Below are 27,438 nucleotides of genomic sequence, written 5' to 3' on the forward strand. Positions count from 1 at the left end.
TTTTGCCTTTTCAGGTCTTTCAAATTTTCTATATAGACAGTTTTGTCATCTGGAAATAAAAGAAGTTTTGTTTCTTCTTTCCCAAGCTATGTACCTTTTGTTTATTTTCTTTCTCTTATCGCATTAGCCAGGATTTCCAGTATGATGTGAAAAAGTAGCAGTTGAGAATAGCGTCCTAGCTTTTTTCCTGGTTTAACTGGAAAAGCTTTGAGTTTCTCTCCATTACATGTGATGTTAGCTGCAGTGTTTGGAGATACTCTTTATTGAGTTGAGAATGTTCCCCTCTATTTCTCATTTACTGAGAGTATTTATTACGAATGGGTGTTGGATTTTGTCAAGTGCTTTTCCTTTGTCTTTTGATATGATCATGTAGTTTTTCTTTTTTAGCTCTTGATATGATGTATTATATTAATTGATTTTTGAATGTTGAACCAGCCTTGCATGACTGAGATAAATCCCACTTGGTCTTCATGTAGAATTATTTTTACACATTGTGTATTTTGATTTGCTGATGTTTCTGTTGAGGATTTTCACATAAATGTTTATTAGAGATATTGATGTGTAATTTTCTTGTAGTGTTTTTGTGTAGTTTGGTATTACAGAAATGCCTCATAGAATGAATTAGAAAGTAGTTCCTTCTTGTCTCTTTTTTGGAAGATTGATGCTAATTCTTTTTAAACTATGTTTGGTATAATTAAGCAGTAAGGCCATCTGGTCCTGGGCTTTTCTTCCTGGGGAGATTTTTGATAACTGATTCAGTGTCTTGTTATAGTTCTTTTCACATTTTTTGTGTTTTTTGAGCCAGTTTTGACGATTTGTGCATTTCTAGGAATTTGTCCATTTAATATGTTACTAAATTTGTGGGGATATGTTGTTAACCGTATTCTCTTGCCCCTTCTCTCTTTTTTCAAGAGTCATTTTATCTAAAGATATGTCAATTTTGTTTACCTTTTCCAACAACAAACGTGGTTTTATTGATTGTATTGTTTTTCTAATCTCGATATAGTTTATCTGTGCACTAATTTTGATTAATTTCTTCAGTTTGCTGCCTTTGGGCTTAGTTTGCCCTTTGTATTTTTTTTCAGGTCATTTATTTGAGCCTTTTTTTTTTTTTCCCTAAAATCTTGATTTTTACAACTGTATTTTCCTCTGAGCACTGCTTTTGCTGCATCCCATACATTTTGATATATTGTGTTTTTGTTTCATTTATTTCAAAGTATTCTAATTTCTGTTTTTTTTATTATTATACTTTAGGTTTTAGGGTACATGTGCACAATGTGCAGATTTGTTACATATGTATCCATGTGCCATGTTGTTTTGCTGCACCCATTAACTCATCATTTAGCGTTAGGTATATCTCCTAATGCTATCCCTCCCCCCTCCCCCCACCCCACGACAGTCCCCAGAGTGTGATGTTCCCGTTCCTGTGTCCATGAGTTCTCATTGTTTAGTTCCCACCTATGAGTGAGAACATGCGATGTTTGGTTTTTTGTCCTTGCGATAGTTTACTGAGAATGATGGATATATTTTGAGATTCTGTTGTTAAGGGTGTATAACTTCATGATTTTTATATCTTTGTAATGAAATGAATTGGGGACCCCCCCATTATATGGTGCCCTGGTTTTTTGTTTGTTTTGGGGGCTGAAACAGGGTCTCTGTCACCCAGGCTGGAGTGTAGTGGCCCAGTCATGGCTCACTGTAGCCTCAACCTCCTGGGCTCAAGTGATCCGCCCACCTCAGCCTCTCGAATAGAGTAGCTGGAACCACAGGTGTGTACCACCACACCTGGTTAGTTTTAAACTTCTGTTTTTTCCTTTTAAAAATTATTTATTTATTTATTATTTTTTGAAACAGGGTCTCACTCTGTCACCCAGACTGGAGTACAGTGGTACAATCTTGGCTCACTGCAACCTCCGCCTCCTGGGTTCAAGTGATTCTCCTGCCTCAGCCTCCTGAGTAGCTGGGACTCCAGGTGCCTGCCACCATGCCTGGCTAACTTTTTTTTTTTTTTTTTTTTTTTTTTTTTTAAGTAGAGACAGGGTTTCACCATGTTGGCCAGTCTGGTCTTAAACTCTTGACCTCAAGTGATTCGCCCGCCTCAGCCTCCCAAAGTGCTGGGATTATAAGCGTGGGCTACTGTGCCTGGCCAGTTTTTAAATATTTTTGTAGAGATGGAGTCGCTCTATATTCTGCCTGGGCTGGTCTCGAACTCCTGGCCCCCAGTGATCCTCTTGCCTTGGCCTATAGTATCTGTGCCCCTACCCCCCCCACCCCCGCTTTTTTTTTTTTTTTTTTTTTTGATACGGAGTCTTTTGCTCTGTTGCCCAGGTTGAAGTGCAGTGGTGCAGTCTCGGCTCACTGCAACCTCTGCCTTCCGAGTTCAAGTGATTGTCCTGCCCCAGCCTCCCAAAGTAGCTGGGATTGCAGACACCTGCCACCACACCTGGCCAATTTTTATATTTTTAGTGGAGATGGGGTTTCACCATGATGATCAGGGTGATCTGGAGCTCCTGACCTCAAGTGATGCACCTGCCTCAGCCTCCCAAAGTGCTGGGATTGCAGGCGTGAGCCACCATGTCTGGCCTCCCTTTAGCATTTCTTGTAGGGCATGTCTAGGGATAAATTCCTTCTGCTCTTTGTTTTTCTATGAATGTCTTAATTTCTCCCTTGAGGGATAGTTTTACTGGTTATATAGTTCTTTTTTGATGGTTTTTCTTTCAGCACTTTAGTTATGTCATCCTACTGCCTTTTTTACTTCAATGATCACATTTTTAAATTTTTATTTTGGGGCAGGGGATACTTTCTGGCCAAAACTGGAAAGCCTGCTGGACAAATTCAAACATTAACCTTAAAAAAATGGACATTTTGATTATTAAAATGTTTTCCCTCTGGGAATCATCCTTTCACCTCCCCCATGCCCTGTTTGATTTTACTGACTGTTAAAAGCTATAGTCATCTGTTTATTTAGTGATTTTTTTCCCCCCTAAACTACTTTTGCCAAGACTGTCTTTCTTGTCCTGTGTGGACACTGACATTTTTCATCTTGGTGATCAAACCAGTAACCTGACAGATTTACCTAAAGAATTGGAACCCAAAAGGGGGAAAAACCCTCTGTGGGTATTTGCAGATAGGTTCTTTACTGAAGTATTTTTGCAATAAATAGCCTGGCCATTTGCAGCTCGGCCTTAGTCTTCATCTTCTGCTTGCACAGAGCTCAAAGATCAATTAGAGGTGCAAGCCTATGCTTCTCTCAGGCCTCCTCTGACCATGCGTTTAGCCTTGGGCATGCGTGTGGCACCTTGAATTCCCCAGAATATGTGGGAGTCTTTCAAAGCCCTTAGTCCCTAACATATCTTCCTCCTTAGACTCTTTATTCTGAGGCTTTACATATTGCTGCTTGTCTTGTATGCTGTCTCTTACCCCAGAGAGCTTATGTGTAGTATATATATTTAAATCCTTTCAACAGATGCCAGCTGGGAATCTCTTCAAAATGCACAGCTATCATTTTTGAGAAGGAGGTTGATATTGCTCCCACAGGTACCAGCAAGCTGCACCAAGAGTTTGATCTGCTGTCCCCGTTGACACTGTTGAGTTGGGGAATGGGCAATGGTAGGCAAGTAAGCAAAAGACGCTATAGTGCCTTCTCACCAAATTTTGCAGCTTCTTTCTTTGTTAAGCACCCCTCTCTTTGTAAGTTTTATTAGATTCAGGAATTCTGTAAAAGTTGATTTCAGTTTTTGTCAACCCAAGTATTGTTTCACTGGAGAGGCTTATTCTTGAAGTTTTCTACTCATCGGTTTCCCATGATATGACTCCTTTCATTTTTTTGAAAGATTATCACTTGGTATGTAATTCAGGGTTGACTTTTTTTCCCCCCTCACAGTACTTTTAAGATGTTACTCCATTGTCTTTGAACTTACATAGTTTCCAATAGGAAGTCTGATATTGATCTTTGTCTTTCTGTATGTATGTATCCTATTTCTTTAGCTTCCTTTTGAATTTTCCCTTTAACTCTGGTTTTTAGCAGTTTGTGTATTTTGATGTATTCTGCTTGGGAATTCTCTGATCTTACATCTGTTTTGATATCTTACATGATTTTTTGAACATTCTTCCCCATTATCTCTTCAAATATTTGTTCTGCCTTGTACTTTGTCTTTCTGTCTGGAATTCCAACTATACCTATGTTATTCTGTTTGATACTGTATAATGGCCTATTGTGGACTGTTAGGTCCTATTACCCCTGCTTTTGCAAAATATGAGACTTTATGTTTTTTAGAGCCATTGTAGGTTCACAGCAAATTTGAAGGAAAAGTAAAGAGTGTTTGCTTATATTCTCTGTCCCTACACTTGCACAGCCTACCATACTATCAACATCCTGCACCAGAGGAGAACATTTTTTAACAGCTGATCAACCTATATTGACATGTCACTATCACCCCAAGTTGCTACTTTAAATTAGGGTTGACTCTTGCTGTTGGTGTCTAGCTGTTTTTGGATTCTTGCTATTTTTACAAATCTTTAGTGACACATCCATCATTATACATGTTTCACTGCCCTAAAAATCTTCTGTGATCTGCCTGTTCATCCCTTCCACCCACCAAATCCTTGGTAACCACCGATTCTCTTACTGGCTCCATAGTTTTGCCTTTTCCAAAATGTCATATGGTTGGAATCATGCAGTATGTATCCTTTTCAGATTGGCTTCTTTACTTAATAATATGTATTTAAGGTTCCTTCATGCCTTTTCAAGGCTCTCAAGCTAATTTTAATGCCAAATAATATTTCATTGTGAGGATGTGCGTAGTTTATTTATTCATTTACTTAGTGAGAACATCTTGGTTGCTTCCAAGTTTTGGCAGTTATGAATAAAACTGCTATAAACATCTGTGGACATTAGTTTTCAGCTCATTTGGGTAAATGCCAAGTAGTGTGATCACTGGTAATGGTGTAGATTGATTGTAGTTTATGAATTCTGTCATCCTCATTTTATTTTAAAATAATTTCTTTTCTTTAATTGACAGGATTGCCTTTGAGGTTATTTTAAAAGTTTTGAGTTGTACAGCACTTGATTATTTTGCTGCATTGTGAAAGGACCTCTCCAGCAATGATTACTTCAGAATTACCAGTGTTACAGTAAGTATTGTAATTTTCTTTTTTGTTTTTTTTAGTTTTTAAAGAAAATTTTGGACAACTTATTTCTTTATCAAAATGCTCTCTTTGATGAGACATTTCAAATATGTTCTTTGATATTGGGACAATATGTTTGCAGTGTAAGTAGTAGTAGGGTGTGTAATTACCATATCCATTCATGGCTTTTGCTATTGAACTGTCAACATGTTTTCTGATATTCAACAAAAAAGATGTTAATGTCCTATATTAGGAGTCAGCAAACTGTGGCCCATGGGCCAAATCTGGCATGTTGTCTCTTTTTGCAAAATAAAATTTTGGATGAGAGCCACACTCACTCCTTTACATGCTGTTTATGACTACTTTGTATTACAAGTTGTGACAGTGATAGTATTGCGTGGAAAGCCTAAAATATTTAGTCTGGCCATTTACAAAAAAGTAGTTTGGTGTCCCCTATCTTATACCATACTCTTTCTCTACCCCCTCTCTGCTCACTTCTAGCTCTTTTATTATGATTCTTTCTTTTTCCTTAGATTGAGATTGTTGAGGTTGTTCTGCTACCAGAAGAAATCTAAGGGATATACCAGTTGACATTTTTGATGGCATCCCATTAGATTTGTTGGAGTTAAGGACAGATTTAGAATTGGGACTTTTATTTTTATTTTCTTTTGAGATGGAATTTTCCACTGTTGCCCATGCTGGAATGCAGTGGTACGATCTCGGCTCACTGCTACCTCTGTCTTCCAGGTTCAAGTGATTCTCCTGCCTCAGCCTCCTGAGTAGCTGGGATTACAGGCATGTGCCACCATGCCCGGCTAATTTTTGTATTTTTAGTAGAGACCGGGTTTCACTATGTTGGCCAGGCTGGTCTCGAACTCCTGACCTCAGGTGGTCTGCCCGCCTCAGCCTCCCAAAGTGCTGGGATTACATGCGTGAGTCACTGTGCCTCGCCAGATTTAGAATTGGGACTTATTTTGGGAAATGTGATCACAGGAATGGCAGATATTATTCCTTTCATAGCTTTTATCATGTTGCAAGTCGGGAATCTGCATACTTTGATTCTGTATAAAAATGGTTTAGATATAATAAAAGTGATGAGCACTTTAAGCAGTTATTTATATATTATTGCTGCTCAATTCATTTGCATACCTTATTTTCAAGAGAGAACCTCTGATTGATCTCTTGGCCTTCTTTTTTTCCCTTCTAGCATTCTAAGACACAGAGCTATCCAAATTTCTTTAAACCGCTTGAAAAACCATCAATACTGTCCTCCTGTCCTTTCCCCGACATATGGGAGATAAAATTTATTTCTGCCTACTTATTTCTTTTTTACCCCTGTACCTGAGCATGATATCATATATGTAAATATATGAACATATATAAATACGGTATAAATACCATATTTATATGATATTTAAGTTTAGAGGGCCCCTTATAGTATTTTCTTTCTTTTCTTTGTACTTACGCACTTCTGCCCTTACCTGGCCAAGCCACTACCTATTTAAGTCTTAGCTCAGGTCTTACGCCTCCAGAAAAGTACTTAATGTAACATTTTATAATTGTCTCTTATTTTTTCTGACCCATCTCCTAAACTGCATTGTGTGCCTTATTTTTGTATGTCCTGCTGCTAGGACACTGTGTTGGGTATTAGCTCTTTGATAAAATATGAAACAGAGGTTATATTTAAATTGAAGTTGTATTACATGAGTTTGTATTGACATTATATCTAATATATCATGCTTTGTGAGTGAATTTTTTTTTCAGAAAAATGTGAATCTCTAATATGTCTGTGGGTACTGGACAGTGGTGATCTGGGAGCTGGGTAAATGAGCTCTGGTTTAGATCTGTCAGCTGAAGATGGTACTCTTGGTTAAATTGAGATGTCCAATTTTGGTTTTTAAAATGTAGACACTATAAAGACCACTCTAGTGATTATCCTTATTATTTCTTGGCTTACTTAGATATTATAATTGCTGATGGATTTGTCACCTTAGTGCTGTTTACTATTAAGCATTGTCAAAACATTATCATTTACTACATTTTATATTCCCGGAAGCATACTAGGTTCTGGGTAGATATAACATGTAGAGCAGACTCAGTTCTTTTTGCAGTGAAGCTTGTAAAGTTAGATATAAATCAAATAATCACAAATACATAGTTCTAAACTATCACTGGTACTGTGAAGGAAAAGTAGGAGGTCTGAAGTAGGGTTTAGGGGAAGAAGAAGGGAGCAGGCTCTTAGGCCCAGACTGAGATTGTCATGCAAGGACCCTGAGATATGTTTGAAGGCCTGAAATAAAGCCTCCCCCCACTCCTTTTTTTTCTCCAGCACTGGGGATGGAGAGTGACATGAAATAAACTGTGAGTAGGGAGGAACAATATCATATCAGTATCTGCTAAGTCATGTTCAGAATTAGTTTTTTTCTCTTCACTATGTGTATTATTCCATTTTCACACTGCTATAAAGAACTACCTGGAACTGGGTAATTTATAAAGAAAAGAGGTTTAGTTGACTCATCGCATGGCTGGGGAGGCCTCAGGAAACTTACAATCATGGCGGAAGGTGAAGGGGAAGCAAGCATCTTCTTCACAAGATGGCAGGAGAGAGAGAAGGGGAGTGGAAGGAAGTACCACACTTTTAAACCATCGGATCTCGTGAGAACTATCACAACAACAGCATAGAGGAAACTGCTCCTGTGATCCAGTCACCTCCCACCAGGTCCCTCCCTCAACAGGTGGGGATTACAATTCGAGATGAGATTTTGGTGAAGACACAGAGCCTAACCATATCAGCATGATAGATATATAAGAAGATACATACTTAGAAAGTTACTTAGTGCAGTATAGTATTAGATGGGAAAGGCCAACACTAGAAACAAGGAGACCTATCAGGAGAAGGATGTTGCAGTATCTAGGGAAAAGATGATAACTTAAACTAGTTACCCTGGAGATAGAAAGAGGTAGACAGAATTTAGAGAGTTCTAGGGAGCAAAATCATTTTTTAAATAAGATTTGATCTTATTCTTCCATGCTCTTAATTTATGTCTAGTAGTGTTATAAATGTGAACATTAGCCGCAGGAGTTTTGAAGAGCAATTGGTCAAAGTTTGAATTTCCATACCCCTCGACCTGTCATTTTCAATGCATATATCCTAAAGAGAAACTTGATTGTGTACTACGATTTATTTATGTACAAGAACAGTCATTTCAGCCCTGTTTGTAATAGTGCAAAACTAGAGACAAACTAAGTGCTCATTGATAGAGAAGTAGCTAAATAAGTTGAGTGCATATTATGGAGTGCCATTCAGGAATCTAATGTATTTATATGGAGGATTCTCATGTATGTTACACTTAAAAAATTGAAATATTGATATTTATATTTTGAGAGAGAGAGACAGAGAGAGAGATACAAAAGCCTAAATATTTATGGCAGCGTCAAACTATTAACAGTGGTATTCTGCAGATGGGATTCAGAGTTAGGATGAGATAAAGTGAAATTTTTCCTTGTATTCTTACATATTTTCTATTGCTCGAAATTTTCTTTTTCAAAAGCCTAGGATTTGTTTTCATATGTCTTAATAATTAAACATACACACACTAACACATAACAGTGCATTAGCTGTTTGTTGGAAATAGTTCTCACTGTTTAAGCTGACTGCAGTTGGCAGCATTATTAAACAAATTGTACTTTTCTGACTCTTGGTAGGGGCATCAATAAACAATACTGCTGAAGAATAGGTTAGTTTCACTAATGGGTCAGTAATTATATTCTAGAACCAACCTGCTCCTATAGTTGCCTGGAGACTTATAAGCATCAAAAGCACTTGGAGATTTTGTCCACACAAGATAAATACAAAACAGAATGTTTGCACTGTGGTATCTTAACATGAAAATAGAAAATTCAGGTTTATCTTGAGATCTAACTGGACTCTGCCACTTACTGAGTATGCGACTGTGGACAAGTTTATCAGGTTTTCAGATCTTTCATTTCCTCATTCATAAAATCAGGAAGATAACATGCTTCTTAACAAGGTTTTTGTGCATATGTATTACAGATAACATATGTAAACTGACACATAGTCTATACTGAACATGGCCTATTTGGATTGTAGTTAGAAGAAAAAGCAATATGATTCATTGTTCTTTAGTAGAGACAAATAAGATTGACTGGATCCGGGTTGGCAAATACTGCTGGTGGTTCAGATGCCTCTTTTAAATAAAATGTTGAAACATAGCCACACCCATTAATTTGCATATTGCATATGGCTGCATTTATGGTATGTCACCAGGGTTGAGTAGTAGCTATAGAGAACTTAAGACCCATAAGCCTAAAATATATACTGTATGGTTTGTTTTTTTTTTTTTTTTGAGATGTAGTCTCACTCTGTTGCTCAGGCTGGAGTGCAGTGGTGTGATCTTGGCTCGGCCAACCTGCACCTCCTGGGTTCAAGCAATTCTCCTGCCTCAGCCTCCCAAGTAGCTGGGACTACAGGTGCACACCACCATGCCCGGATAATTTTTGTATTTTTAGTGGAGACGGGGTTTCACTATGTTGGCCAGGTAGGTCTCGAACTCCTGACCTCATGATCTGCCTGCCTTGGCCTCCCAAAGTGCTGGGATTACAGGCGTGAGCCACCGCACCTGGCTGTATGGATCTTTATGGAAAAAGCTTGCTGACCCTGGACATCATTTACAATATTATATATAGTTTTGTTGTTGTTGTTTTGTTTGTTTTTGAGACAGAGTTCTACTCTGTCGCCCAGGCTGGAGTGCAGTGGCGCTATCTCTGCTCACTGCAACCTCCACCTCCTGGGTTCAAGCAATTCTCGTGCCTCAGCCTCCCAAAGTGTTGGGATTACAGGTGTGAGCCACTGCACCCAGTCTTATTTACGGTTTTAAATACCAGATTAACTTTAAAGATATATAAGTTGTAGAAGTAATATGATAACTTTGAAGATTTACAAGTGGGTAAGTAATATGATGTGAGAATGTTACTGGCAGTGGTGTGTAGAATGGCTTGAATAAGCAGCAGTAGGGAGATAAATTGAGATTATCAGGGGGAGTGGTGATTGTGGTAGTAATCCTGGAAAGAGTGAGAAACAGATTATATTGTTCTGAGAAGGATAGCTGAGGTAGGATTATGTTAGCAGGAGGCATAAGAAGACTGATATCATTCTATCAATTCGAGTTTATAGACAGGATAATGGTGACAATAAATTTATATAATAACTTAAAGCATACTTATGCATAACTTAAATCAGTTAATTAATTGTATCTCTGTGAGTAGAAAGTCAGAAGTAAGCCAGGATTGGACTCAATTTTAGATGTGGCATTTGGTGAATTTGAGGTGGCATTCAAGTAAGTATGTCATGCATGCAAGATAAAAATCTTGAGTCAGAGATCTGGAATGTGGTCAGGTGTACTGATAAGGTATTGAAGTCATTTGCATAGAAGTTACACATTAACTGGATGAAATCTCCAAGGGAGTGTAATATAAATGGAGAACAGCAGACCTAACAGTTGAGCTTTAAGGAAGAGGGAATGAGCCTAAAAGAGCATTTGGTGAAGGAGATTGAGAAATAGTAGATTGTGAGTTGGACTTACCATTTGCTATGTACTTTTCCTACTCTTTACAATTTTATGCAGTAGTGTAGAATTTAGTGAAGAGATTCTTGTTCATGCTGTCTAAACCTTTTCAATGCTGTGTTGAAGCCAGCTTGTATTGGCCTGTGAGAGTTAAATGTTAAGTTTTTAGGAATTTTGCAAGCTAGCTAAACACAACATATCTGTTTTAAAAGGTTAACTTATATAAGCTTAAATTAAATGTCATATGAAAAATAAAAATAGTAAATACTCAAAACTCATCACTTCCTAATTATTTCATGTTACTATTTATGCTTTTGAAGTTGTTATTTAAACCTGTTGTGTCTTTGTGGTACAAATATGTTTTAATGCTGTACTACTGTTTATCACTTCCCACCTCACTTTGGTTATGCCACTTTGGTCATTTGAAATTGGCTATGGTAGGAATATGTACACCATGAAAATCAGCAAATGATAAAAATCAACACTTAATTTATTGTTTTGTTGATTATAGACTTAAAGTGATAGAGAAATTGTTAACAATGCAGATTCAACTTAAAGGTGTATCGGATGGTCTATACCCATTACAATACCAATAACAAAAAATTGAGGAAGCATGTTTCCTCAGCCCTTATCTGAGTCAGCAGAGAAGTTGCTCACACCATTGACTAATGAGTGAAGTTTCAACAAATGTCTTTATCATTTTACTTGCATCCTACTCATTAAAGTGAACAAAAATAGAAACCAGCTTTCATGTTAAAATTCCTATTCATTCATCAGTTGCAGCTGTAGGTTAGATTCCAATATAAGGCCAGGTGCGGTGGCTCACGCCTGTAATCCCAGCACTTTGGGAGGCCGAGGCAGGTGGATCATGAGGTCAGGAGATCGAGACCATCCTGGCTAACACGGTGAAACTCCATCTCTACTAAAACTGCAAAAAAAATTAGCCGGGCACAGTGGTGGGTGCCTGTAGTCCCAGCTACTCGGGAGGCTGAGGCAGGAGAATGGCATGAACCCAGGAGGCGGAACTGGCAGTGAGCCGAGATTGTGCCACTGCACTCCAGCCTGGGTGACACAGTGAGACTGTCCCCCCCAAAAAAAAAAAGATTCCAATATAAGAGTTGGGCAAAAATTATCTTTAAAATTATTTTGTGAGAATCAGTTATGTGGAATTTACAATAAAGAGTGTTTTGTGTTTTATTATTGTTTGTAAATTACATGCTAAGTATCCCTTATGTCTTTTTTGTTGGTTTGTTTTGTTTTCAGACAGAGTATTGCCCCGTCGCCCAGGCTGGAGTGCAGTGGCGTAATCTTGGCTCACTGCAACCTCCGAGGGTTCAAGTGATTCCCCTGCCTCAACCTCCTGAGTAGATGGGATTACAGGCACGCGCCACCACGCCCGGCTAATTTTTGTATTTTTAGTACTGATGGGGTTTTACTATGTTGGCCAGGCTGGTCCCAAATTCTGATCTCAGGTGATCCGCCTGCCTCACCCTCCCAAAGTGCTGAGATTATAGGCATGAGCCACCGTGCCTGGTCATATGTCTTAATACTTATAACTTAGGTGTTTGTATTTTTTTTTTTTAAAGACAGTGGTTAAACATTAACTGGCACAGCACTGACCTTCATGACTTTATAAAATAAATAAAAATATTCCTAAGCCTTCATATTTTTATACTGAAGAATTAGTCTTTTGCAGTTATATTTTGCATTTATTTTTGTATAGCAGCTATCATTTCCACAGTCATTTCTTCCTCTTCATTTCCCTCTTTATTTGGGGGATTCGTTTCACTCACTGTTATGTGAAATTAGGAAGGGAGGATAACATTTTTAGTTTGCTAGAGAGTTTCTCTGAAAGTAGAAGTATAAACCACTTCTAATCAGCCATATAGCAGGAGGTAAGGAAAGTATTGAAACAGAAATGCATTATACTTATTAATTTGTTCGCTAAAATAATATAACATTTTCTAGGGATTCAACTAATGAAACTACTGCCCATTCCGATGCTGGCAGCGAGCTTGAAGAAACAGAGGTCAAAGGAAAAAGAAAAAGGGGTCGTCCTGGCCGGCCTCCAGTATGTATTATGCTTGTCTTCTTTGTTCCTTTAATAGTGACCGTGTTAATGAGTTGCTGTGAGTTGTTAATTCTAGTGCTAATATGGTTAATACTTAAAAAATTCAGTGACACAATAGAGATTGGAAACTTTTTTTCACATAAATTGTCTTGGCAGTGATCAGAAAAAGGAGATGATTGTAGTATGATTTTGTTGCCCTCCTTCTCTTTGTAAATAAATGGTAGTCCATGTGAAGGCATAGAGAAGGTCACTAACAATGAATGAGGTTTAGTTAGTTAAGACTTCTGCTTTTCAGATCCAACTCTGATTTCTTATGAGCTCCCAAGTACTGTTTTGGAGTTTGGGGTCAGTCTCAGAGTATATTCTCATTGATAACCTGATTGGGAAGTTTAGAAGAGCTCTAGATAATCCTACTTTGAGAGGTAGCTTAATGTATTGTAAGAGCATCAGTCATAATTTAAGCATGCATAAACCCTATAGAAGATACTGTTATCTGCTTGTCAAGGGGTTAAGGGTTATAATGTTCTGTTTGCTTTTACGATGTGATTTGCTATTAGTAATTTTTTTCTATTTTACGAAAATTCTTCTAATGGAAACTCTTAGCCTCCTTTTAATAGGAGACATCATATAATGAACCCCCCCATATAGCCATTACCCAGATTTAGCAGTTTTCAAATCATGACCAATCCTGTTTCATCTCGTCACCCCTCCTCCTTTTTTTCCCATCCTATGTTATTTTTAAGGCCATTCTAGACATCATTCCATCTGTAAATATTTTAGTGTGTATTGCTAAAAATAAGGGCCTGTTTCTCCACCCCACCCCCCCCCCCCCAAGATGGAGTCTCACTCTGTTGCCCAGGCTGGAGTGCAGTGGCACGATCTTGGCTCACTGCAACCTCCACCTCCTGGGTTCAGCGATTCCCCTGCCTCAGCCTCCTGAGTAGCTGGGATTATAGGCACTCACCATCATGCCCAGCTAATTTTTTCTATTTTTTTTTTTTTTTTTTTAGTAGAGATGGGGTTTCATCATGTTGGCCAGGCTGGTCTCGAACTCCTGACCTCAGGTGATCCACCCGCCTCAGCCTCTCAAAGTGCTGGGATTACAGGCCTAAGGCACCGCGGCCATCTTTTTTTTTTTTTTTTTTTTTTACACCACCACAATATCATTGTGAAGTCCCAGTATAAAATATTTTATTAATATCACCAAATAGCCAGTTTTATAGTTTGTAATCATCTTATGAACATTTAAAATCTAGTTTGGTGATTAGAGTCATGACACAGGAATGATCCACCCCCTGCAATTGATGGTTATGTTGGTTAACCAGTTATTGTCTATATGTCTTTTATAGTGAGTTACACAACAAGAGTGGTTTTTTGATATAGTTAAGTCATTTTTCCCTCTTGTTTGCTAGAATTTTTAATTAATTACTCCTCCAGGCCAACCTTAAAATAAAAAACAAGATGAAAGACTTCTTGTATTTTGCTATACACTTGCTTTTATCCTCTACTTTTATTTAAACGAAAAAAATAATGGGGGAAGACATGCAGTATAGTAACTTTTTGTATTACTTCCTCATTTGTAGAAGTATTTGGTGGTACAGTATTCCTTACAAACACATTTTGGGAAAAGTGAAGGAGTTTTGCACTTGGAAGCTGGTAACTATTCTAGTTCCCATTACTACCATGTGATTTTTCTGAGACCATAGGCAAGTTTCATTGCTATCCTGGCAATCTCAAGATAACTGCAAAATTGGAAATAAGACTAGATTTGCTTAAAGGTAGGAGAATGAATTGCCCACATGTTTGCTTACTTGAATTTGTTCTCCCCAACTTGAAATTCTTCACTTACAGGATTCAGATTAAGTACTGTCTCCTTAAAGAAACTTTTTTATTTTTCCTAAAGAGAATTTACCGCCCCTTCAGCAGGCTATTGTATTATTCCTTAGAACATGTTTAAGTTTTATGTGTGTACAGCTGAATCCTTGTAATGTTGTGCCTTTTTTTTTTTTTTTTTTTTTTTTTTTGAGATGGAATCTTACTCTGTCGCCCAGGCTGGAGTGCAGTGGCATGATCTTGGCTCACTGCAACCTCCGCCTCCTGGGTTCAAGTGATTCTCCTGCCTCAGCCTCCTGAGTAGCTGGGACTACAGGCGTGCGCCACCATGCCCAGCTAATTTTTTGTATTTTATAGTGGAGACGGGGTTTCACCAATGTTGTGCTTTTTTGATGAAAAGAAGTCTGTGTACCCAAATGCTTAACCCTTTTGTGGTAGGAAATATTTGATTTTTACTGAAGTTACTACTACGTAATCTAGTAAGTAAATAGTGCATGTTCATGCCATATTTACAGTATTGAAAAAATATCAACCAGTATAAGAAAGTAGCATTCTAGAAATTTGTTTTATTTATATTTCAGTCTATACATTCACACAAATTAGTTCACATGGCTCCCTGTACTTCCACCTAACTCAATCAGGCCCATTTCTTGATTGTGCCAACAATGTAACATAAACAACTTCCTGAATTTCTACTTTGAGCTTTGTTTTGGCTTTTTATGTTATTTAATCCTCACACTAGTGTTATGAAATAGGTCTTACATGCAGTTTACAGAGTAGAATATGAAGTTAAAAAGTGGTAATTTGCCTAAGGTCACACAGCAAGTAAATGGGAAAGCTAGGATTTGAATTTATATGCTAACTCCCACAGTGTTTCTCTTAAGGAAGCCAGAATGCCAAGCTGTTAATTAATCTTGAGAGTTATAATTGTCAGAATGATCAGATTGGAGTCCTGCCTCAGGTACCTGTTATGAAGAAATATTGGACATTTTCTATCAACTAGCTGCATTTTGAACAATAAGTCAAGTTTTAACTGATAGCATTCTTTGTTTAGCTGTAGTAATACTATTCATCACTTTTTTTTGTAAGTTTAATCCTTTTAAAATTTATTACTTTTAAAGGGCATTTCTTGTCTCTTTGGTTTTCATTTATCCAGTCAAAAACAATTAATATAAGGAGTTTCTATTACAGGCAGTATTGTTTTCTTTACTTTTATTTTATGTTTTATTTTATTTTTCTTTTGAGACAGGATCTCACTCTGTCACCCAGACTGGAGTGCAGTGGCGCAACTGTGGCTTACTGCATCCTCAAACTCCTGGGCTCAAACAGTTCTCCCACCTCCTCAGCCTCCTGAATAGCTGGGACTACAGGCGCATGCCACCACGCATGGCTGATTTATTTTTGTGTGAAGATGGGGTCTCACTATGTTGTCCAGGCTGGTCTTAAACTCCTGGGCTCAACTGATCGTCCCACCTCAGCCTCCCAAAGTGCTGCAACCTCTGCCTCCCGAGTTCAAGCAATTCTCCCACCTCAGCCTTCCAAGTAGCTGGGATTACAGGCATGCACCACCACGCCTGGCTAATCTTTGTATTTTTAGTAGAGACAGGGTTTCACCATGTTGGCCAGGCTGGTCTTGAACTCCTGACCTGAAGTGAACTGCCAACCTCAGCCTCACAAAGTATTGGGATTATAGGCGTGAGTCACCGCACCAGGCCTAAGGATGTGTTTAACATTGCAAATTGCCACCTCTACCCAATATGACTTAACTGTTTTCCCCTTCCGCTAACGTAACATACGTTTTACTTACTTGCTTATTGTCTCTCTCCTCCAACTGGAATGTAAGTTGTGTGAAGGCAGGAATTTTTATCTAGTGTGTCTTCTGCTGCTTACTAGTGTCTGACCTGCAGTAAGTGTTTAGTAAATGTTTAATGAATGAATGGTGTTTTAATTTTGTTACATAAGCACTGCCCCGCCCCCTGCTCTTTGGTGTTTAAAAAATTTTTCATTTTGAAATAATTTCGAACACAGAAGGATTCTAAGAATTCTATGAAGAATTGTCAGCTGTCCTTCATGCACATTGTCCTAATGTTAGCATTTTACTACATTTGCTTTATCATATTCCCACTCTCCTTCTCTCTGTCTTCTCCTCTCTATATATGTACACACATATACACATGTAAATATGGATTTTTTATGGCATATGCAGAGATAAGTATTTTGGTATCTTAGTTTTGAACTGTTTTGGAGTAAGTTGCAGACGTGATGTTACTTTTTTTTTTTTAAATTCAGTATTGTTTGGTAAAATACCTCCTCGCAGCACTTTATTTCTAATACTTTAGTATTTCTTTGCAGTCAAGGACATTTTTTCTTACATAACCACAGTACAGTTATGAAAATAATATTGATATAATAACGATATCTATACATCTCATTTAGATTTTGCCAGTTGTCATAATCTAATCCCTTAAAGAAAAGAAAAACTATTCTTTTCCTGAATCAGGGTCTAGTCCAGGATTTTATGTTGCTTGTAGTTGTCATGTAAATCAGCACCTCTCTAACCTTAACCCCTCTTTAGTCTCTCGTGTTTTGTTAAGGATTTTTTTTCTCTTAGTGAGAACCAGCACTTCTATATTCTCAACATTATATAACTTTCATATTTGCATAGGCTGAGTAGGAGAGGTAAATAATGTTGTATATAAAGTTTCAGTGCTGCAAAAGAAATAGCACTTGAATATGAAATTTTCTTTTAATTCTCAGCAAGGCAAGGTACTTCTATAGAAGGGTGCGCCCTTACAGATGGAACAATGGTGAGTGCACACTTGGACAAGGGAGGGGAAGGGGTTCTTATCCCTGACGCATGTGGCGCCTGCTGCTGTGTCATTCCCTTATTGGCTAGGGTTAGACCACACAGGCTAAACTAATTCCGATTGGCTAATTTAAAGAGTGACGGGGTGAGTGGTTTGGTGGGAAAAATGGTTATGACAGAGCAGGTGATCGACAATGAGTCAGGGTGGAGCAGGTGATTGCAATGAGTCAGGGTGGAGCAGGTAATTGAAAAAGATTGCTTTATGAGGAAGTTAAGTTTAAAAATAGAAGGCAAAGAATTGAACATACTTTTCTTTGAAAAGAAATTTAGAACTCATATCTAACAATAAAAAGATACAGTTTTTATTTTTAAATGTCTATTCATACATAAGATGGAGAATGCACAACAAATGATTAATAATGAGTACCAGAAGGGTAAGTTAACGGGTCACTTAGAAAAATTGGATCTTTTAAATTATTTGGTAGTTTAATGTAGACTTTTTGGAATTTGATGATATTCAAATTCCAAAGTTTTTTTTTTCTTTTAAATACCAAAATTTTTATTTGCCCACCCTCTTGGTTTAGCATTATAAACCAAATCAATCTCTTTTTGACCCAGCATTGTGATAGGAACCACCATGTTACAATGTGGTGGCAGATGTCTGCTAGATTTTAGGTTTTTCTGGCTCCTCTCAACCTCTGACTGTCACTTCTTTTGTCTTTTCTTGGTTGTCCTTTAACAATCTATTATAACTCCTGTAAAATAGAGAGTAAAAGTACCAACCCCATTGTTAGGAGGTTTTATGAGGACTAAGCTAGGACTAAGTCAATCTTTCAGGAACATTCAGACTCCAGTGGTTCCTTCTTGATCTTCAGTATAGCTCCTTCTCATCTGTAATGGGCTGAAGAACCATTGCGCTGATAAACCAGGCACATGGGTATAAGTCCATAGGCCAGGTGAAGGCCTAGATATAAAATATATGGACTTTGTGACGACCACTACCAACATCCAGCCTAAAGAAGGACTGACTTAGCATTTCCAACACCACTGATCTCATGGTTCCCTGTAGATGTCTCCCTTGTACCTCCATTATGACCAGAGCTTGAGGAAGGGCCTCTCAATTTCCCCTGCTACACTTGGAATAGTATGAGGGACTCAGCAGAGGCTGGAAACTGAATGACCAGGCCCAGGGAGTTAATGTGGGACACTGACAAACCAATTGCAGAGTTGGTGCCATGTTGAGCATTTATGTTAAAAATTCTTAACTATTCTAAACCATGCTGACATGAAGTGTTTTGCAAATAAGTTTTGCTGTATAGCCATTGTTTTTTTTAATCCTAAATTTCTAAAAGTGAAGTTTGTTAGTATATGCTGTTTGTTTTGAAAGCTTTTGACATATATTATTGCCTTTCACACAGCAAAATACATGGGTATAAGGTATGTTACTGCTTATAATGGTTAAGTCTTTTCTAGTTTTTAAGTGGTGAAAGTTTAAATCAATACTTTGTATATTGTTCATTATTTGTGAATAAAGGTGGTATGATGACAGCTCACCACAGACTCGATTTCCCAGGCTCAAGTGATTCTCCCACCTCAGCCTTTGGAGTGGGACTACAGGCATGCATCACCACACTGGCTAAGTTTTTGTAGAGGCAAGGTTTCATCATGTTGCCCAGGCTGGTCTCAAACTCCTCGGCTCAAGCAATCTGCCCAGTAGGACTCCTAAAGTGCTGGATTACAGGCATGAGGCACTGTGCCCATCCTATTTATAATTTTCTGTACTACCTTTTCTATTTTTATTTTTCTAAGAAACAAAGATCTCTATAAAAGAATTTTTTGGAGCTTAAATGTGCACTCTTTTGTAATCACTTTAGGAAGTGTATTAGTTGGACTTCTTTTTAAGCTTTGTTGTTTTCTTAATTTTTCATTTAGAATTTTCTTCTGCTGACTAGACTAGTTTTTAGTTCTGACTTCCTTAATTATGTTGAAGACTACCACAGTTCCAAGAACACAGAATTAAAACCCGAGTCATTGTTACATTTCCTCATCTCCAAGTCTCTTGTCCTGTCTCCTTTATCTATTGAAATTTCAGGTCTGATGACTTTTTTTTTTTTTTTTTTTTTTTTTTTGAGACACAGTCTCACTCTGTCGCCCAGGCTGGAGTGCAGTGGCGCAATCTCGGCTCACTGCAAGTTCCGCCTCCCAGGTTCATGCCATTCTCCTGCCTCAGCCCCCCGAGTAGCTGGGACGACAGGTGCCCACCACCGTGCCTGGCTACTTTTTTTGTATTTTTAGTAGAGACGGGGTTTCACTGTGTTAGCCAGGATGGTCTTGATCTCCTGACCTCATGATCCACCCGCCTTGGCCTCCGAAAGTGCTGGGATTACAGGCTCGAGCCACCGCGCCCGGTGTCTGATGACTTTTATTTTATAATCTCACTGTCTTCCACATCTGTCCTTTATTTTACATTTCCCAAGTTTGTATCTTTAGGGCTCACTTTATTGGCAGCTGTACTATTAGCTTCCTACCTTTGGTCTTTGTCTTTTTCTATTTCATTCTTTTTAATAGTGCCGGGTGGGAATATGTTTTTTCTTTTTTATTTTTTTGATTTGGAGTCTTCCTCTGTCGCCCAGGCTGGAGTGTAGTGGACATGATCTTGGCTCACTGCAAGCTCCGCCTCCCGGGTTCACACCATTCCCCTGCCTCAGCTGCTAATTTTTTGTATTTTTAGTAGAGATGGGGTTTCACTGTGTTAGCCAGGATGGTCTCAATCTCCTGACCTCATGATCTGCCCGCCTCGGCCTCCCAAAGTGCTGAGATTACAGGCGTGAGCCACTGGCCGGCCAGGAATATGTTTTTTCTTATTCAAAAAGCAGGCAGTGCCCCCCACTCTTCTTTTTTTTCTTTTGGATAAAGTCTTGTTGTCACCCAGGCTGGAGTGCAGTGGCACGATCTCAGCTCACAGGCAATGCCGTTTTATGAAAAAGTGTGGGGTATTTTCAACTCACCTAATATCACACCTAATATTTTATTGTATTTCCCTGTTCACAACTTTTTAGTCAGGTATCTGTCTCTTGTTTTTTCATGTATGACTTTTGCTTTCCCACATTCACACCATTGCTCATTGTGTTTTTTTGTTCTGGAACCCTTGTTTTCTAAATTCTACATATGCTAATCTTACTAATACTAATTCTTACTAATTTTATGAGTCCATTAAGTCCCACCTTGCAGCATAATTTTTTTGTGAAACTTTTCCTGCTTCTCGGTACTAAAAATAATCTTTCTCTTAGAAGGTTTTTTAGCACTTACCATAAACCAAAATTCCATGAAAAGTATTTTTATATACTATAGTTTAGTATTTTATATTGCAGGTATTTGTGTTTATCTCTTTATCTTTTAATTGTGTATGTATAAAATTCTTGCATTATGCAATCCCAAAAAAAGTTAATGTATATTATTTGTGGTACGGTGTGGATTATTTAACATTCACAGCTCATTATGCCAGATAAGGCACAAAGGTTAAAGAATGTTTTTGTATCTTTGTTTCTTAAAACTTCTAGGAAAGTCATTGCACATTCATACTGCAACTTAACCTATTCTAGAGCTTTGGAATAGGGTATTTGGGATAAGTTATTTTCCTACACAGCAGGGCTAATTTGTGTATTTAAAACACTTTACTAAAAATGTAGATACACATTTAAATTGAATAGTACACAGTCGTCCTAAAGATTGCTGTAAATTCTGAGATTAGATTGCATCATTTTTGTATAGGAACAGTGAAGGTTAATGACTTCCTATGTATATGTAACATATTTTCCATGAAATTCATTACTTACTGTGTTGCTGCAAGCTTTCTTTCAGGTATTTCAGGTTTGCTTTCCTACACATACTCATTAAAAGATTTTAAAATCACTGTGTCCCTTGAATTACCTGCAGTAATGAACTCTAATTTCTGTATTAATAACCCTATGGACCATAGATATTTCACTTGTACTGTTGTTTATGGGATATAAAGCACTAGTGTTCCTTCATCACTACCAGTTGACAAGATTGTATTAGGATGTTGAAAATACATCTTAAATAATATAAGTTCTTTTTTATTTTGTTTATTTTTTGAGGCAGAGTCTTTCTCTGTTGCCCACGCTGGAGTGCAGTGGCACAGTCTTGGCTCGCTGCAACCTCCACCTCCCGGGTTCAAGCAATTCTCCTGCCTTAGCCTCCTGAGTAGCTAGGACTACAGGCGCATACCACCATGCCTGGCTCATTTTTTGTATTTTTAGTGGAGACGGGGTTTCACCGTGTTGGCCAGGCCGGTCTCAAACTCCTGACCTCAGCTAATCCATCCGCATCAGCCTCCCAAAGTGCTGAGATTACAGGCATGAGCCACGACGCCCAGCCAGTATAAGTTCTTTGAAAGCCATGTTTGGGGATAGTGGTTACCGTGTTGGGCAGTGCACATATGAAGAATCAGTCTGGGTCCAGTCTGGTGAGAGAATCATTGCCAATAATTCAAATGGAGAAAACTTAATGTAAAGAATTAATTGGCCGGGCACAGTGGTGCACACCTATAATCCTAACACTTTGGGAAGCCAAGGCGGGGCCGATCACTTGAGTCCAGGAGTTCGAGACCAGCCTGGCCAAAATGGTGAAACCCCATCTCTACTAAAAATAAAAAAATTACCTGGGTGTGGTGGCACACACCTGTAATCCCATCTCCTTGGGAGCCTGAGGCACGAGAATCACCTGAACCTGGGAGGCAGAGGTTGCAGTGAGCTGAGATTGCATCATTACATTCTAGTCTGGGTGACAGAGTAAGACTCTGTCTTAAAAAATAATTATTAACTATTTAAAGGCTTCAAATCATTTGTCATTTGGGAACTGCAAATCAAGACAACAATGAGATCCTACTATATACCTATTAGAATGGCTGAAATTTAAAAATCTGACAATATCAGTTTCCTGGGAGGTATGTGATGCAACAGAAACTCTGATGTCTTTTTTTTTTTTTTTGGAGATGGAGTCTCACTCTGTTGCCCAGGCTGGAGTGCAGTGGCATGATCGTGGCTCACTGCAAGCTCCGCCTCCTGGGTTCACGCCATTCTCCTGCCTCAGCCTCCCGAGTAGCTGGGACTACAGGCACCCACCACCACACCCAGCTAATTTTTTTGTATTTTTAGTAAGGGACGGAGTTTCACTTTGTTAGCCAGGATGGTCTCAATCTCCTGACCTCGTGATCCGCCTGCCTCGGCCTCCCAAAGTGCAGGGATTACAGGTGTGAGCCACCGCTCCCGGCTCAGAAACTTTCGTTTCTTGCTGGTAGAAATGCAAAATGGTACAGCCACTTTGAAAGACAGTTTGGCAGTTTCATACAAAGCTAAACATAGTCTTACTCAAAGTTCCAGCAGTTATACCCCTAGGTATATACATAGCTGATTTTAAAAATTAAGTACACAGGAAAACCTGCTTGTGAATGTTTTTTATTTGTAATTGCCTAATAGTGGTGACCCAGATGCCCATTATTTGGTAAATGGCTAACAAAATGTGATACATCTATAGAATGGAATGCTATTCAACAGTTTTTTTGAATGACCTATTTGGCCCCTAAAAGACATGGATGTTTTTGTTTGTTTTAAAACAGGGTCTTGCTCTGTTGTTCAGGCTGGAGGGAGTGCAGTGGAATGTTCATGGCTCAGTGCAGCCTCAGGCTCCTAGGTTCAGGCCATCCTCCTGCATAGCTGGAGCTACAGGCACATGCCACCATGTCCAGCTAACTTTTTTGTTCTTTTTTTTTTTTTAAATCCTTTATCTTTAGATAGTTTTTCTTTTTTCTTTTTATTTCTTGTTAATTGATAAATTTTTTTATTTTTTATTTTTTTTAGAGAAGGGGGTCTTGCTTTGTTTCCCAGGCTGGTCTTGAACTCTTGGCCTCAGCAATCCTTCCATATCGTGCTCTCAATGTATGGGGATTAGAGGCGTGAGCCACCGTGCCCAGCCAGACATGGATCTTAATTGCATATTATTAAAGTGAAAGATGTTAGTCTGAAAGGCCTACATGTTGTTAGACTCCAGTTACAAGTTGAGCAACACTAATGGAAAAATCTGAAATCTGAAATGCTCTGAAGTTCGAAACTTTCTGAATCTCAACATATAGCCACATAAAAAATTCCACACATAGACCGGGCACAGTAGCTCATGCCTGTAATCCCAGCACTTTGGGAGGCCGAGGCGGGCAGATCACGAGGTCAGGAGATCGAGACCATCCTGGGTAACATGGTGAAACCCTGTCTCTACTAAAAATACAAAAATTAGCTGGGTGTGGTGGTGGGCACCTGTAGTCCTAGCTACTCGGGAGGCTGAGGCAGGAGAATGGCGTGAACCTGGGAGGTGGAGCTTGCAGTGAGCCGAGATCGTGCCACTGTGCTTCGGCCTGGGCGAAAGAGCGAGACTCCGTCTACAAAAAAAAAAAAAATTCCACACATAACCTTATGTGACGGGTCACAGTTAAAACCAAGATCAAGGCGAGACGCAGTGGCTTACCCCTGTAATCCCAGCATTTTGAGAGGTGAGGCAGGCAGATATCTTGAGCTTAGGAGTTCGAGACCAGCCTGGGCAACATGACAAAACCTGTCTCTACCAAAAAAAAAAAAAAAAAAAAAAGCTGGGTGTGCTGGCTAGTGCTTATGGTCCCAGCTACTTAGGTGGCTTAGGCTGGAGGATTGCTTAAGCTTGTAAGGGGAGGTTGCAGTGAGCTGTGATCGTGCCACTCTACTCCAGCCTGGGTGACAGAGTAAGACTGTGTGTCTCAAAAAAAAAAAAAAAAGTAAAAAGGTCAAAACTTTGTTTCATGCACAAAATTATTAAAAATATTATGGCCAGGCACGGTGGCTTACACCTGTAATCCCAGCACTTCGGGAGGCTGAGGTGGGTGGATCACCTGAGGTAGGGAGTTCGAGACCAGCCTGACCAACATGGAGAAACCTCATCTCTACTAAAAACACAAAATTAGCCTGGCATGGTGGCGCATGCTTTTAATCCCAGCTACTTGGGAGTCTGAGGCAGGAGAATCGCTTGAACCCAGGAGGCGGAGGTTGCAGTAAGCCTAGATTGCACCGTTGCAATCCAGCCTTGGGGACAAGAGTGAAACTCTGTCTCAAAGAAAAAAAAAATTATGTAAAATTCTTTTCAGGCTATGTGTGTAAGGTATATATGAAACAAACGAGTTTCATGTTTAGACTTGAGTTCCATCCCCAAGATATCTCATTATGTATGTGCAAATATTCTAAAATTTGAAAAAACTGGAAGTCTGACACACTTCTTGTTCCAAACATTTCAGATAAGGGGTACTCAACCCATATATTAATATGTGGAAAAAAGGAAACTATGATGATGATTAAAAAAGTAAAAACTAGTGGTTTCCTGAGAAGGAGAAGAGAAAGGGTTGAATGGGCAATATGCAGGATTTTTAAAGTAAGCTATTCTCCATGATAACCATTAATTGTGCATACACAACACCAAGCATTTGTCAAAACCCTTAGAACTTCACAGAACAAAGAGCGAATGTGCTTTTTTCTTTCATAATTGAGATTTTGTTGGTTATGTTGGGGATTAGTACACAGACATTTCAGTTTGTGTGCAATTCTTAACATACATACTGAAAACCTAAAAAAAAAGTTTTCACGAGGTCAGGAGATCGAGACCATCCTGGCTAACATGGTGAAACCCAGTCTCTACTAAAAATACAAAAAAAATTAGCCGGGCGAGGTGGCGGGCGCCCGTAGTCCCAGCTACTCGGGAGGCTGAGGCAGGAGAATGGCGTGAACCCCGGCGGGGCGGAGCCTGCAGTGAGCCGAGATTGTGCCACCGCACTCCAGCCTGGGCGACAGCGAGACTCTGTCTCAAAAAAAAAAAAAAAGAAAACAAAAGTTTGTAATTCTTTTTTAAAGTTATTCCAGTGACTTTCCAGCTTAAAATTTGGAGGCAAATTTTCCTTGAGGCTATCAAGTACCAGTATCTTCACATGTTGATAAGCTGTTAAATACACTTCTCCAATTCATTTAAAAGCATATACACAGCATACTCAAATTTTCAGTCTTTCACAGCACATTAACAAAGTTACTGGGAAAACAGGAATACCACAACCAAAGATGTTAGAGTGCACACAATTCTGACAGGGAGAGCCATGATCAAGGAGTTTTGTTTTTTTTGTTTTTGTTTTTTAGAAAATCCTGCTAAAGGCCAGGTGCAGTGGCTCACGCCTGTAATCCCAGCACTTTGGGAGGCTAAGGTGGGTGGATCACAAGGTCAGGAATTTGAGACCAGCCTGGCCAATATGGTGAAATCCCATTTCTACTAAGAATACAAAGATTAACTGGGAGTGGTGGTGGGCACCTGTAGTCCCAGCTATTCGGGAGGCTGAGGCAGGAGAATCGCTTGAACCTGGGAGGTGGAGGTTGCAGTGAGCTGAGATCGCACCACTATACTCCAGCCTGGGCGACAGACGAGACTCCGTCTCAAAAAAAGAAAAAAAAGGGGAAGAAAATTGTGCTATTAAGAAACATGGGGCTGGGCGCGGTGGCTCACGCTTGTAATCCCAGCACTTTGGGAGGCCGAGGCGGGCGGATCACGAGGTCAGGAGATCGAGACCACGGTGAAACCCCGTCTCTACTAAAAAAATACAAAAAAATTAGCCGGGCGCGGTGGCGGGCGCCTGTAGTCCCAGCTACTCGGAGGCTGAGGCAGGAGAATGGCGTGAACCCGGGAGGCGGAGCTTGCAGTGAGCCGAGATTGCGCCACTGCACTCCAGCCCGGGCGACAGAGCGAGACTCTGTCTCAAAAAAAAAAAAAAAAAGAAACATGGAATAGAAATAATTTAAAATATCCAAGACATTAAAATGCAAAAATTTTTTTTTTAATTCAGGACTATAACTCCATGTTGCCATTTTATATGCTTTGTATTTTAGGATATGAAAAGTAACCCCCATCTATGGAATGTTAAGCTGACACCCAAGACAGTCAAAGCCTCTGACAATTCAGTATCCCACACTATTTTCTGGTTGTACCAAAAAATAACCAGTGAATGATTTCATCTCTTAAAAACAAAAAGCATTTACACTTTAAAAATGGGTTGTGGGTGGGATTCCCTTCTTCTTAAAAATGTTTCTAGATCTACTAAAAAACTTGCATTTATACAATAGTTGATAAAAATATTCCTCTGGATTCTACTAGAATAGAAGGACCACTGCTAATAGTATATGATATTAATCAGACTTGGCTTCTTTTTCTCCGGCTTCACCAGAAGCTGGACTCTTCTTGGTTTTGCTTTGTCCATTTTCTGCAGGTAAATCTATAGTTTTTTGGTTAGCGGCATCAGCCTCTTCTCTTTGCTCCCCTTTTCCCTTTTCTTTATACCCTTTACATGTATATACCCTTTACATGTATATATATATACACGTGTATATATAAATATATGTATATACAACTATATATACATATATAAATATATGTTTCTATATATACATACATATTTCTATATATACATATGTATTTCTATATATGTATATATACATATGTATTTCTATATATGTATATATACATATGTATTTCTATATATGTATATATACATATGTATTTCTATATATGTATATATACATATGTATTTCTATATATGTAATATACATATGTATTTCTATATATGTATATATACATATGTATTTCTATATATGTATATATACATATGTATTTCTATATATGTATATATACATATGTATTTCTATATATGATATATACATATGTATTTCTATATATGTATATATACATATGTATTTCTATATATGTATATATACATATGTATTTCTGTATATGTATGTATAAATATATGTGTATATATAAAAGCTAATTTTTGTAATTTTTTGTCTAGACAGGGTTTTGCCATGTTTCCCAGGCTGGTCTTGAACTCCTGGGCTCAAGTGATCTGCCTGCTTTGACCTCTTAGCGTGCTGGCATTACAGGTGTGAGCC

General features: G+C 38.7%; 1 protein-coding gene across 3 annotated transcripts in view; it reads left to right on the plus strand.

Annotated features, from left to right (window-relative positions):
• STAG1 (STAG1 cohesin complex component) overlaps window positions 1-27,438 on the plus strand; it is a 424,583-nt gene that overhangs the window by 117,344 nt on the left and 279,801 nt on the right. For all 3 annotated transcript variants that reach the window (XM_055295322.2, XM_063611315.1, XM_055295321.2), the window contains 2 exons: window positions 5,022-5,133; window positions 12,681-12,783. In XM_055295322.2, coding sequence (XP_055151297.1) covers window positions 5,105-5,133; window positions 12,681-12,783 — 132 coding nt within the window. In that variant the 5' untranslated portion in view covers window positions 5,022-5,104. The remainder of the gene's footprint in view (window positions 1-5,021; window positions 5,134-12,680; window positions 12,784-27,438) is intronic.

Source organism: Symphalangus syndactylus, chromosome 10 (assembly GCF_028878055.3).
Source record: "Symphalangus syndactylus isolate Jambi chromosome 10, NHGRI_mSymSyn1-v2.1_pri, whole genome shotgun sequence".
NCBI classification, from domain to species: Eukaryota; Metazoa; Chordata; class Mammalia; order Primates; family Hylobatidae; genus Symphalangus; species Symphalangus syndactylus.